This window comes from Lepus europaeus, chromosome 17 (assembly GCF_033115175.1).
Source record: "Lepus europaeus isolate LE1 chromosome 17, mLepTim1.pri, whole genome shotgun sequence".
Classification (NCBI taxonomy): domain Eukaryota; kingdom Metazoa; phylum Chordata; class Mammalia; order Lagomorpha; family Leporidae; genus Lepus; species Lepus europaeus.
Window position 1 is genome coordinate 70,673,898 of NC_084843.1, and position 13,242 is coordinate 70,687,139.

At 41.0% G+C, this 13,242-nt stretch overlaps 1 protein-coding gene across 3 annotated transcripts in view; it reads left to right on the forward strand.

Annotated features, from left to right (window-relative positions):
• NRG3 (neuregulin 3) overlaps positions 1-13,242 on the forward strand; it is a 1,158,196-nt gene that overhangs the window by 897,180 nt on the left and 247,774 nt on the right. For all 3 annotated transcript variants that reach the window (XM_062214690.1, XM_062214691.1, XM_062214692.1), the window contains exon 3: positions 8,519-8,592. In XM_062214690.1, coding sequence (XP_062070674.1) covers positions 8,519-8,592 — 74 coding nt within the window. The remainder of the gene's footprint in view (positions 1-8,518; positions 8,593-13,242) is intronic.

Here is a 13,242-nt window from a genome sequence, read left to right on the forward strand (position 1 = left end):
GAGATTCCTCTGGGCCCCGCCACATGGGTGCGGAGGCCCAAGCTCTTGGGCCGTCCTCCACAGCTTTCCCAGGCCGTACCAGAGACCTGGATCTGAGGAGGAACAGACAGGACTAGAACTGGCATCCATATCGGATTCCAGCGCCACAGGCAAAGGCTTAGCCCACTATACCACAGTTTTTAGTTTTTGCTAGTTTTTACTCCCCTGACTTTTTCAGATTATTTTCCTGCCACAAAGGTAAAATACAGAATGGCCAGCTGTATTTTGATTTCAGATAAACAATAAATACATTTTTAGTATGTCCCAAATAGTGCATATGAAACACACTGTTAAAAAATTGTTATTTATTTAAATTTCTAATTTAACTTGGTCTTCTTTATTTTATCTGGCCCTTTACATAGGAAAGAAGGAAAACCTGGATTCTGGTCTTTGCTGGTCTGTAGACATGACTTCCCCAACATGATAGTCATTATTGGCTGAATTGCAAAGCCTGTATCCCTTAGATTTATATGTTTAGAGGCAATGAAAGTTAAATGAGGTCCTAAGAGTGAGGTCTAATCCTATGGACTTTGAATAAGAGAAAGAAAGGGCTAGGCATTGTGGTGGGGCTGGATAAACAGCCTCTCGGGACACCTGCATCCCACATCAGAGTGCCTGGAATGGAGCCTTCCTCTGCCATCAATCCAGCTTCCTGCTAATGCACCTGGAAGGCAGTGGGTGCTGGTCCCAGTACTTGGGTTCCTGCCACCCTAAATGGGTTACTTGCCCCTGGCTTTGACTTGGCCCAGTCCCAGCTGCTGCAGGCATTTGGGAAATGAACTGGTAGATGGACGATCAATCTCTCTCTGTCTCTTCCCCTGTGTCACTCTGATTTCCAAAAAATAAATATAACTTCTTGTTTAAAAAATGAAGAAGTGGAAAAGAGTATTATGATTTGCTGCATTACATTAACAGTAGATTTTTTATTTTATTTTATTAAAAACCAGTGCTAAATTAGGATTTTTTTTTTCTTAGCCCACAGAGTTGCTCTGGATAATGTACATCCTACACTGTGTAACAACTTCATGCCATGTTATATTCTAGATAGTGAGGATGGAGTGTGGTTTATGAACTGGTAGGACAGAAATCTCTCTAAAGTCCCAAACTTTCATTCAGATTGACGTGGGAGTTCCTGAATCACAGATTCCCCAAGACTGAGTGTTCCATGATTGTGAGTTAAATGGCTTGATGGGAACAGGCTTCTGGTTCCCTTGTGCTAAAATTGACCATTGGCGTGCCTTGCTACACATTCCTAACACTTTACACAGGGTTGAGAGGCTGTTATCAGTGAGTAAACACACATTTGTTATAAAATTTGTTTTTACTTCTCCAACTTGAAATTTCAATATGTTTCCTTTCTTTATGGTTCAGATAGCAACTGAATGCAACACACCCCCTGGGCTGGACCAGATAATTTCAAGTCCAGATCTGAAATTACAGCAGTGTTATGATGAAGACTAGGCCTCTTTGTATTTTTAATTCAAACTTCCGCTAAAGAGAAAAATTTTAAAGAAATCCCTATAGTTTCCCAAGGTTTCAGGTAACGATTTTGTTAGCAACAAAGGCCAGTGTGGACATTATAAGCAATGGCTGCATCAGCCATGCACTTTGTGATACATTTGAAAGCTAATAATACCTTAGGAAACCTTTATGAGTTGGATTGCAGAAGTTACTCATTAATTTACAATTATCCAGTTCCAAATTCTTCCTTTTATAGAAAGGATTGTGGGAAGGCTCTGTTCACAGACACAGTCTGTAGGTAATTTTAATACCAATCAGTTAACTTAAAGATCTTGCTGTCTTAATTAGTGCTCCTTTTTAAATAAGACTGCTTAATTAAATTCTCAGTTCAGCTAAAGAAACCTTACACTTTAATCAGTGTCACAATTTTTCTCACAGTCAAACCTAGATGTCAGTTTCAGTGTTGAGTGGCTGGAGAAGGGAATTTGTTCTAACACCATTAATAACTTTTAAGTCAATGATGACAGGCTGCAGAGCCTTAGCTAGAAAAGTTTCTGGTCCACTCAGCACACACGTTCTATACCAAGAGAGGCCTGGTTGGGAATTCCAGCTACTATACTTCCCGTCTCCTTGACACTGGAAGAGTTGCTTTGGCAGAAAATTCATCCTCAATCTTTGTTTATTTGTGACTTTTTCTTTGTTTATAAATTGAGGCCAGCTGCAATTAGGAACTGTCATCCTTTGATCATCATTTCAGTCTCTCCCCACTCCACCTCTACCATCAGTAACTGCCATTTTACTCTCTGCTTCTAAAAATGATTATTTTCATTATTAGATTCAGCATAATTCAGGTCATGCAGTATTTGTATGTATGTGCCTGGCTTATTTCACTTAACCTAGTATTCTCTAGGCTCATCCATGTTGTCACAAATGACACATTGTCTTTCTAACGCTGACTAGCATTCCATTGAGAGTGTATATGCCATTTTCTTTATGCATTCATTTATTTATAGACACTAAGCTTGATTTCCTCTGTTAGTGATTTTGATTATGAATAATGCTACAATGAACATGCAAATGCAGATACCTATGACATACAGATTTCATTTTCTTTGGGTAAAGACTCAATACTGGACTTTTGGATCATATTGAAATCCCATTTTTAATTTTCTGAACAACATCCATATTGTTTTCCTTAATGGTTGTGCTAAATTACCTTCCTACCAATGGCGTACAAGAGAAAAACATTGGTGATTTGGGTGGTTATAATTATTATCAACGTAATATGTACTTAAAGTTTGCTAACAGAGTAGATATTGTGTTCTCATCATAAATAAATAAGTTCATGAAGTCATGTATAGATAAATTTGCTTGATTTAGCTGTTCCACAATGTATATATATTTCACAACATCATGTTGTATACCATAAATAAAAATGTTGTGCTTATCAATAAAGCATGAGTAAATAGCAAATATACATAAATAAAAAATTGTGCTTATCAATATAGCATGAGTAAATAGCAAATCCAGGAGTCAACGCTAATCAGTGCTCCAACCAACCTGCTTCTAAAACATAAAGTTAAAATGCCCGATGATCTTTCTATTTTCCCCAACAAAGGACTGACACTAAGGCCAAGGAGAATTGGCAGAACACAGAGAAGAATACTTGGAGGGATTGCTCCTTTTTCAAATCAGCATGTGGCAGGCCCTTTAAAATTGGCAGACTTATCTGTTACTCACCACAAGTCTGCTTTCCTGTAACACCAAAAATGTAATGGTCATTTCTTCTAAAAAAAAGGAAAAGAAAAATGTTTTACCATCAGGCAATAAACCACACAGTTTGGTTGCCTCCATTTCTCTCAAGAAGCTAATTGATTTCTGCAAGTTGAAATTTTGTGTCTAAAATTGATGCCCTAAAAAGGAAGTGTGGCATCTTCTACAGAATGTATACCCAGCCAACCATTACCCAGGGCTTACAGCAAACAATCGACCTGCCATGCCCTTCATATACACTTAAATTCTCTTTATAAATTATGTAAAATCTGTCTTTGTAAATATAAGGTAAAAGGTCTCTAGACATGAAAATGACCAAAATGTAGCTATATAACATCTACTGTGTGTGTCTGTTCATTTTTCTCCTTCCTGGTATCATTACCGTTTTCTTTGGGTTGATTCTGAGAGACATAGGTATTAACTTGTTTAAAGTATATCCACACAAAAACGAAAGGGAAAAGCCAGAAAATACACCCATTGCTCTTAATCACTGAGATTTAAATGAGGAAGATGGGTGCCAAGAGACCACGTGCTGGCTGGGCCATCTATGTGAGAACACATCCTTGATAAAACGGAGAAGGGCTTCAGAAGGCAGTAGGGTAGAGTTCCCTCACTGGGACAGATTGTGTGTCGTTTCTTTTTGGTTTTGTGTTGTTATGTTTTCTTAACCAAAAGAAGAGGGAGAAATTGAAAATGATCTAGAAGTTGATCACAAATGGAAGTTCTTCATTTTCAGAGTTCAGAGTGCTAACCATTACACTATGGAACCCCACTTGGAAGTTCTTAATTTTCAATCACAGTCACTAATATTGTTAGCACTAACTTAGTTGTTGGTGAAGAAACGGGTTCAAAAAAATAAACTGGCAAGTGCAAATTGTAAGACAAGCAATGAAAATGGCCGGAAGACAGCAGAGAGGGCTGGTAGCTATGGCCAGTGCATGCTTATTTTTATGGCAAAATCAACAAATTGCCTGTCCACTTTATTTATTTATTTTTGAAAATTTGCTTTATTTAATTAGAGAGAGAAGAGGGAGAGAGCAGAGACACAGACAGCTCCTGTCCACTGATTCATTTCCCAAACGCCTGATTCAGCCCCCAACCAGACCTGGGATGGGCCAAAGTCAGGGGCCAGGAATTCAATCCAGATCTTCCACGTGGGTGGCAGGAATCCAACTACTTGAGGTGCCCCCTGCTGGCTCCCACGGTGTACATTAGCAGAAAACCGAAATCTGGAGTGGAGTTAGGACTAAAGCCTTGGCACTGTTATGGGATGCAGGTGTCTTAAGCAGCATCTTGACCACTGTGTCAAATGTCCTGACCACTCTAAAAGTCTTTCTGTGGTCCTCCACATCCAGGTTGGGTGATGTGTGCACGGCTTTGCTCACCACATCAGGCAAAGCACATTTTGTTTTCTTCTCATTGCCAATAGAACTCTCTTCTTCTCTTTAGCTCAAGATTACCTTTTAAAATTTTTCCCTAAAACCAACTTCTGGGCTCTTCCTGAGTTGATAATGAATAAAAGGAAAACATGATAGGAGAGCTTACTGGTTATTTCGGATACAGCTGCAAGCAGGAATGAGGTGAGGACAGAGCTGGTAGGATATAAGGAGTAGAAACAGCGATATCTGCATTTGAGACGGCGCTGCTGGCCCCAGCCCTTGGGGAGGGAGGGCTCTGAGGCTCGTCGAGAGAGAGGCCTTCGCTGATGGCTCAGCTGGAATCAGATTCCTCAGCACCCTTGCTGTCCCTTGCCCTCCATTGCCAGGGGCCAAGCTCTTACTCCAGGTTACTTCACTGTGTTTAGCTCCTCAGCCTCTCACCCGTCCTGCTCTCTTGTGGATATTGTCACCCCAAATATGCACTTCCCTATAGCCTTTTAAATTTGGAAACACAAAAAGAAACATCAAACTCAAGAACTTACTTGTTTCCAAAGTGACACCTCCTTCACCTCCAAATATACAAGCACATAGAATTTTTTAAAGATTTATTTGTTTATCTGAAAGAATAACAAAGAGGTGAGGGGAGGGAAGGTGGGAGGGAGAGAGAGAGAGAGTAGAGAGAAAAGAGATCTCTTCCATCCACTTGTTCACTACCCAAACACCACAGCCAGGGCTGGTCCAGGCCTAACCCAGGAGCCAGGAACTACATCCAGGTCTCCCACGTGGGTGATGGAGGCCCAAGTACCTGGGCTGTCTCCCACTGCCTTCCCAGATGCATTAGCAGGGAGCTGGATTGAAAGCAAGATAATCAGTACTTGAACTGGCACTCTGATAATGGGATGCAGGCATTCTAAGAGGTAGCTTAACCTGCTGCACCACGAAACCCTCCCCTAACACCTAGAATTTAGGCCTGATTTTTTTCATAGTAAAATATCTTAGTTCTTGCAAATTCAGTTTGCTTTGTGGTTATTTTGCTGCACTAAATCACTCATTCTCTTTTCTCAACTTATTGTCAACCCAGGCTGAATTTTCCTGTCCTGAGCATGCCCCCTGCTCTTAGGTCTTCTGGTTGGGGAGTCAAAACTTACCTGGAAACCACCCAAGTACCATGTCAATTTTAATATGATTTTTAATATTTTTAATATGATTGCTGTGAAGTAAGGCTTCTGAAAGATGAAGAAATTCTGAGAACGGGCCCTGGACAGGTTGAGTGGAGCTTCTAAAGCAATGTGAAGTAGACAAATAATAGAATATTAGCCAAGTTTAGGCAAGATTTGCTTTCATAAAAGGTAGATTTACCATTAAAGATGAGATGTATTCTGTTTAATATTATTAATTCTGAAGCAAACAGAAACACTGTCTGCATGTGCATTTTTCCTGTTCTTATACTTATACACAAAATAAAAACACACAGACATTCTCAGTTGCCCCCTCCTACAAACTAACAAAAAACAAGCAGCACCATGTTATTTCTCAAAAGATGTGATTATCACTCTATTGGAAGGTCCATCAAACTCACTCTGTGCAATAGAAATGCATTGTAGGACCTTTTTTCTCTTTGCTTCCTGTATTTAATATTATTGTGAATTCAATGCATTTGCTTCGCATTACCTGTTAGAACATTCCATCTTCAGATTTGGATGAGTCTGAACTTATCAAAGTAATATATGTGTGATTTTTAAATGGAAAATTTAACATGTGATTTTTTGGTAAGATTTATTTATTTATTTGAAAGAGTTACAGAGAAGGAGAGGCAAAGGAAGACAGAGAGAGAGAGAGAGATCGTCCATCTGCTGGTTCACTCCCCAATGGCCAGGCTGGGCTACACCAAAGCCAGGAGCAAAGAACTTCATCTGAGTCTCCAGGTGGACCTCAGATGGAGATGCAGGCACTCACTGTGCAATTTTCCTGATACCCCCACAAGGCCTGAACATTTTAGGGTGGGCTCTTACTCATAGCAAATCAGTTTTAAGATTCAAAAAATTTCAAACCTCTTTCCTGATTTTCTTTTCAACACACAAATGGAATAATGCATTTTGAGTAAGGAAGAACACTTAGAAAGCAAAACAAAACAAAACAAAGCAAAACAAAAGCAGCGCTTGTCCTTAAAAGCTGCGGTCTCCCTAGGATATCATTTTCATATTAAATAAAGATGTAAAGAGTAAAGTGTGCTTAAAATCTCCCACAGATGTTAGAAATAAAATCTCCAAAAATGAATGCGTACAGTAGAGCAAACTCAGGATATAGCTCATCATTATGGAGAATGAAAATTAAAGCACAAAAGTGTAGGTAATTCTGAGTCAGGGAAAGTGAACGTTAGGGCACTGTTTAGAAAACAGGAATTTATTTTTCACAAATGTGTTGCAGTCTTAAGTATTTTCTGATTTTTTTACCATTATAAAATGAGTGATATGCTAACTTAACTTCAAGTGCAATAAATGAATTTTTTAAAGGTTAGGAAAATATGTATCCACTTCAACAAATTCTGTTGAGTATCTAGGGTATCTGTGTATCAGAGGCTTTTGTCCTCAGTGTACCAGGACAGTTGCCAAATACACTCCAGAGTGCCAGGCTTTAAAAGGTGCTAAAGAGAGCCTGCCCGATTACCTGAATTCCAATTTGGCTCGCAATAAAAGGTAGAAAAATTACTGAAGTACTTCTCAGTGTTGCTGCTCCAGTTGCAGTAGACCTTATCTAATAGTTTATTACACTCAGAAAACAAAGCATATTCTGAGAAGAGAATCCACGTCCCCGTTCTGGTCACTTTGAATTCTTTTGTCGATTTCATAGATTTCTAACAACCAGAGGATTGTTTTTTAAATCTGATTTTTATGCCAACAGCACAATTTCCTCTTCTGTAAAGTAGGACAGATTCATCCCACAAGCAACAATGGCTGTTTCCCTGCTTAACTCAAGCATGACAGATTAAGCTTCATGCAGACCAGTAAATGCCACCTCCCCACTTAAAGAGGCTGTTCAGAGGCAGGCAAAGCCAGCCATGGGTCCCTGCCCTCCCAGGCAGCCAAGCAGCCCTGATGGAGCAAGCTGCGTGCCGCCCAGACGGCGCCCTGGTAGGGCTCAGGCGACATGCCTCATTGAGGGTGCTTCCAGGCAAACCCCTCGCCTCCAAATTGTGCCCACCTCAGGAGAGCAGCCTTGGACAATGGCTGGCAGAAAGCAAGCACTTTGCACATGCTTACCGCATATAACAGGGAAACATGGGGAAAGAACATGGAAGCTTACAGATGGTTTTAGAACTTGCCAGATAAAATGCTGTTATTTCTGGCAAGGTAGTTCGGTGACACTGACTTGAAGAACAGCTAAGAAGTACAAAAAGAGAATTAATGAAAGGGCAAAGTAGTAAAACACAAGGAAACGAAATAAGCAGTAGCCCAAACCTGTAACTGATCCATTATATCAGAAGATGATCTTTGATTGGTAAAATGGCATTTGCAGAATGATGCTTCCAGATGCTTTTGAGCGAACTGTGTTTGGCATAAAGAAAAGAAGACTTGCTTCCAGGATTGTATGAGGACAACCATTATTCAGATGGCTTTGAGGGCATTGTTAAAATGCTGTTAAGTTTGCTCCTTAGGTATGGCATATAGGACTGTAAAAGCAAAATTGTACTTTTTTTTTTTTTTTGCACAGAAATAGAATCTGCCTGTCTATGTCAGATAGAGACTGAACCAAACAGTACAAAAGCATGACTTCTACCTTCCTCACATGTGTGTAATTGGAGGCTATTATGCTTGTTGAAATCTGACAGCTACATGAGTGTATTTGTCATTTATTCCTTTCCTCAGGTGCAAAGAAGGCTACCAGGGAGTCCGTTGCGATCAATTTCTGCCGAAAACTGACTCCATCTTATCGGATCCAAGTAGGTCAAGCGTTTTTCTTCTCTCTTCTGCTCTACATAGGCAGCCCTTCCTCTGGGCAATGGTTGTGAATTCAGCTGAGGGTTGTATTTCACCTGTGTGTCTCTGGGTCTCTGAAAGCTGCCAAGGACAGAAGCTGACGACAGAGGTTCAGGTTAAGTGCTAATGCAGGGCGGTTCTCCAGCCGTGGGGGCTGCCCTCTCCAGTTTCCACATTCACCCTCTGCTGGGGCCTCCCAGCGGGTCCTTTTCCCACCCTCCCGACTCCAGTACAAAAAGAGAGATAAAGAGAAATTTACCTCCCACAAATGTGATGGAAACCACAGTATCATATTGGTTTTTAATACATCAATTGGTAATTTGTGGCAATATTAAAGCCATGAACTTTTATTTTACTTATTTAAGCAAGAAAAGATACACATGGTATCATATAGGAACTTTTCAAGCATCTTTGAAAGTTGCATTCTGAGCAACACAATTTGCATATCAGCAATTTCTGTGCTAAGAACAAATTATTTTTTCTCCATCATGAAAGAAGTTAATTTGCCACTGAAAAATATTGCTAGTCATTAGTTCAGATTATATATGGAGTCAAAGTAACTTTCTATACTAAATTTCCCAAAGCTGGTCAAATGTGAAATTTTTACTTTCTCTGTAAATAGTCAGCTCTTTCAACAGCTGTGACAATTGAATCACTACTAAAGAAAAGGGAATTTTATTGAATCGGCAATTTGGTTCAGTGAGGATAATGACAAGCGTTTCTAAATCCTAAAGGCAATTGATGGCTTTCTGAATATTGAAGTGCATAACACAGACTTGGGCAAAATATTTTGTATTGATTAAGACAGAAGTCGCGCTGCCTGTGAATGTGCAGTGACCATGTATTGAACATACCCTGCTATCTTTCAATATCTTTTCAAAATACGTGTTTTCATTCTGTTTCCAGCTGTCTCTCCTCAGGTAAATGAAAAGTGCTTTCAAAAGGAAAAGTTCTAATTCAATCTCATTGTTTTGTGTTGGCTAGGCAACCCACCACACATCGGAGTAAACTCCTCCATTCTTGGCAAATGTAACTCTTCTGGAGAAAAGTGAAGCATGCTTAAAAGCTGGCAGAAAACCCAAGATCTCTGTCCCTTGGGACGTGGGGGACGCTTCTCTAGGAATTACCTGGATAGGCCCATGGTGATGGAGTGTTTTGTACCTTGTTTATCTTGCATTTTAGCCACTTCCTAAATTGGTGTCTAAAACACTTTTCAAGGCTATAAATGGAGACACCTATGTGGAATGTTAGGAACCTTCCAAAAAGAAGCAGCCGATGATGTCATTCCTGTTCCCTCCCTCCCACCTCCCTTCCTTTGCTTTCTCTCTTTGCTTTGCTTTCCCTGCTGCGTTAGTTTCCCTTTTTGTTCTCCTTTCTTTTATTCCTTACTCATCCCTTCTCTTTTCTCTCTTTTCCTCCCTTCCCTCTCTTCATTATTTCCTTCTGCCTTTTTAGGCATCCTCCCTCCCTTCTTCCTCCCTCTGTTCTCTTTTCTTTTTTTCTTCCTTCATTCCTTTTTCTTTTCATGCACAGCTGTGGCATATAGGATACTGGTCAAGGTCTTGCGTATAGTACAGAGTGGGTACAATAATCTCTCTTTAAGCAATCTAATCTAACATTGCTGTCAATTGAATACCAAGTCTGTCACTGCAAAAGTTGGTATTGAGGCCCATCCTATGTAACGACTCCGTGATCCCTAAGGAAAAGTAACCCCATGATCACAGTCACTATCCTGGAAAACCTAGGCCTTTAATGCATAATAATAGCTTATACACTTATATGAATAACAGTCAGAGTATGGAAACATTCTCTATATACCCAACAGGATTATGTTTAAGTAAAATGTCGTATGGCACATCTATCATGCTCAATTAAATTGTCCGTAAAATGTCAGCTGTATGAAATTGTTTATGTTAAATAAAGTCGCAAAATATAATATTATTATTATAGAAGATTTCAAAAGGAATAGCCTTCGGCCCAAAAGTGGAAAAGAAACACGCTAAAATGCTCAAAGGGAGTTTTTAGTATTTAGCTTGTAGAATTATATGAAACCCTTTCCTTTTTTCTCCTGTTGTCTGTACAGTGGCATATCACGATGTGAGAATGAATTATGCCAAATTTCTTGAAATAGAAAAACAGGATAAGCATTGAGAACCCTGGGTTTGTCCCTGACACAGACTTTAAATGGAAAAACGTGTCTCCCATTCATCCCTCCATATATTAATTTAGTTATTTAATCATTAACTTGCTACAGCAATGTTTTATGACCATCTACAATGGACCATCTATTAGGTCAGCTTCTATTAATACAAAGGTGTGCACAGAGCATACTGACCCTGAGGACTCCGCACAGTAGTGAGGGAGAAACACATGTGCACATGTGAACATGGATGTATTTGGTGTAACATTTACCCCTGTGTGGCGCTGGCAGATTTATTTGGCTCCCAGACCTCAGGCTTTCTCCCTGAACAACTGCAATAATACCTCTAGGCATCCATCATTGAGATTGGTGAAGGCTCAAGCCAGCCCACTTACCTTACTCATTATTGCCACTGATGTTCATAGGGGGTGAAAGGTTGCATGTGCCATGCCCTGTGCCCAGGAGCTCTACCTGCAACATTTCACTAAACCCTCATAGTCTAGCAGAGTGGACTGAAAATGGCCCGCATTTTATAGATGAGGAAATTAGACCTCAGAGATGCTAAATAAACTTGCTCAAGGTCACACAGCTATTTAATGCTGGAATCTGACTTCCACTCCAGATGAATCCAGGACCCAAGCTCCCAACTGCAGGGCTCTCTCCTCCCTCCCCTAGACCCCTTCCTCTTCTGGTTATTTTCAATAGGACATTTATCACTCTAAATCTCATTGACTGAAACTCAATGACCTGCGGCAGACATTATTCTAAGGAACAATATTTGCACAATTTTCATATCTTAATGCAGCAACTTGAGCTTCCATAGAGATTTAAACCCCTAATGAAATTTCCTTGTCAAAATTCTTGCTGAAGGATTGTTTAATTTGGTGCCCATGATATCTTTGGAATGAGTCTGTGCTCAGGAAATAAGCTTCCCTCCAACACCCGCTCTCCATTTTTCACCCTGTGTGCCCTCCCTTCCCTCCATCTTCTTCTCCTTCTTCCCTCTTTCCCTCCCTATTTGCTTGATGCAAGCTTAGGCCTAGGGAAATGCAAATTAACATGAAGGTTAGAAGCCTCTGCTGTTTCCTTCTCCCGCAAGCAATGGACAGTTTTCAGAAATGTGCCCTTTTGACAATACATTAAACCATAGAATGAAATAAAATTTCAGATTACATACATGCATTTGAGGAAATGATTCACCGATGTCACACTGAGAGCATTATCCTAGGCTTAGGATGTGTCCCCTAATGCCTGTGAGTTTGGAGTTAATCAGATCGTCCTACAGAGACCATGTCCCACAAGTCACATTCAGGAGGGTAAGCTGGGATTCAAGTGGAAGCTGGAAGGTAGAGAAAGGAATAGGTAGTGGTCAGGGTAAAGAAGATGTCACCTTATGTGTAGGGGCCACCACCAACCAGTGCAGCATTCCTGCAGGGCATACATCTGCACGATGCTTCTGCCAGCCCTGCCCATGAATGACAACAGACAGTTTCCAGGAAGCCCTATACTCCTCTTGACTGTTCCTAATTCATTGCTTCAGAACCAGCTTCTTTGACCCACAAACAGTGCATGACCCTGCAGTCCTCTGTCCTGTTTTCCTTTACAATCATTAACTCCCACGCAAGTCAGGAACACCCTTAGCCTTGAAGCAGAGCTAAAGCACCATGCATTGGCCAAGGGTTCAAGCAGATATGTCCATGAGTTCTTACCAATATGCTAACATTACCACTGGCCCGAGGGAGCCTGAGAGCAGTTCCAAAGAATAGATTCAGAGGCAGCATCAGAAAGCAGGGTAAGGTTAAGGAATTGCCATCAAAAGTGAGGGCCCTCCTCCTCACACACATGGTTATTTCCAGACTCTCTCCCCTTCTCCCCATCTGCATCCCATACCCAGTGTGTGCATAGCTGTGCAGCAGGTAACAAGTCTGCAGCCTCAAGCTTTGCATGAAGCAAATGCAGCAGAACCTCTCCCACTCCATGGGAGGATGGGAGCTAACTTCCAGCACTGGTTCATAGGTGCTTAATTACATTCACGCATTGCTTTCTTTGGATGGGAAGCCAAGCTCTGCTCTCAGAATTGCCTGAAAGATGCCAAGAGCCAGGTCTAGATGTGGATTAGAGGAAAATCAATGGAAAAAAATGATAATGGTTTAGGTTTCCCATTACCCCAAACCAGGCTTGTGCGGCTCAACTTTCCGGGAGTAATCACTTTGAGAGTTCAAAGAGTAAATCCACCACGCCATGTGGTTCTGTCTCAAGAGAGAGAATCAGGCAGGAAAAGGAGCTACATCCAAATAATCTGCAGGGACAACTGACTCATCAGGTGTGGCACCGCCTCCTGCTCTGTGTACCAGGAAGCCCTCGGGATAGTCACCCGGCCCTCAGTGCCCAAGGCATCAGGCCCAGCGTTGCCTGCTGCTCCTTTGCCTTCCATAGCACACTTGAGAACAGCCTGGACGATCCAAGGTGCAGG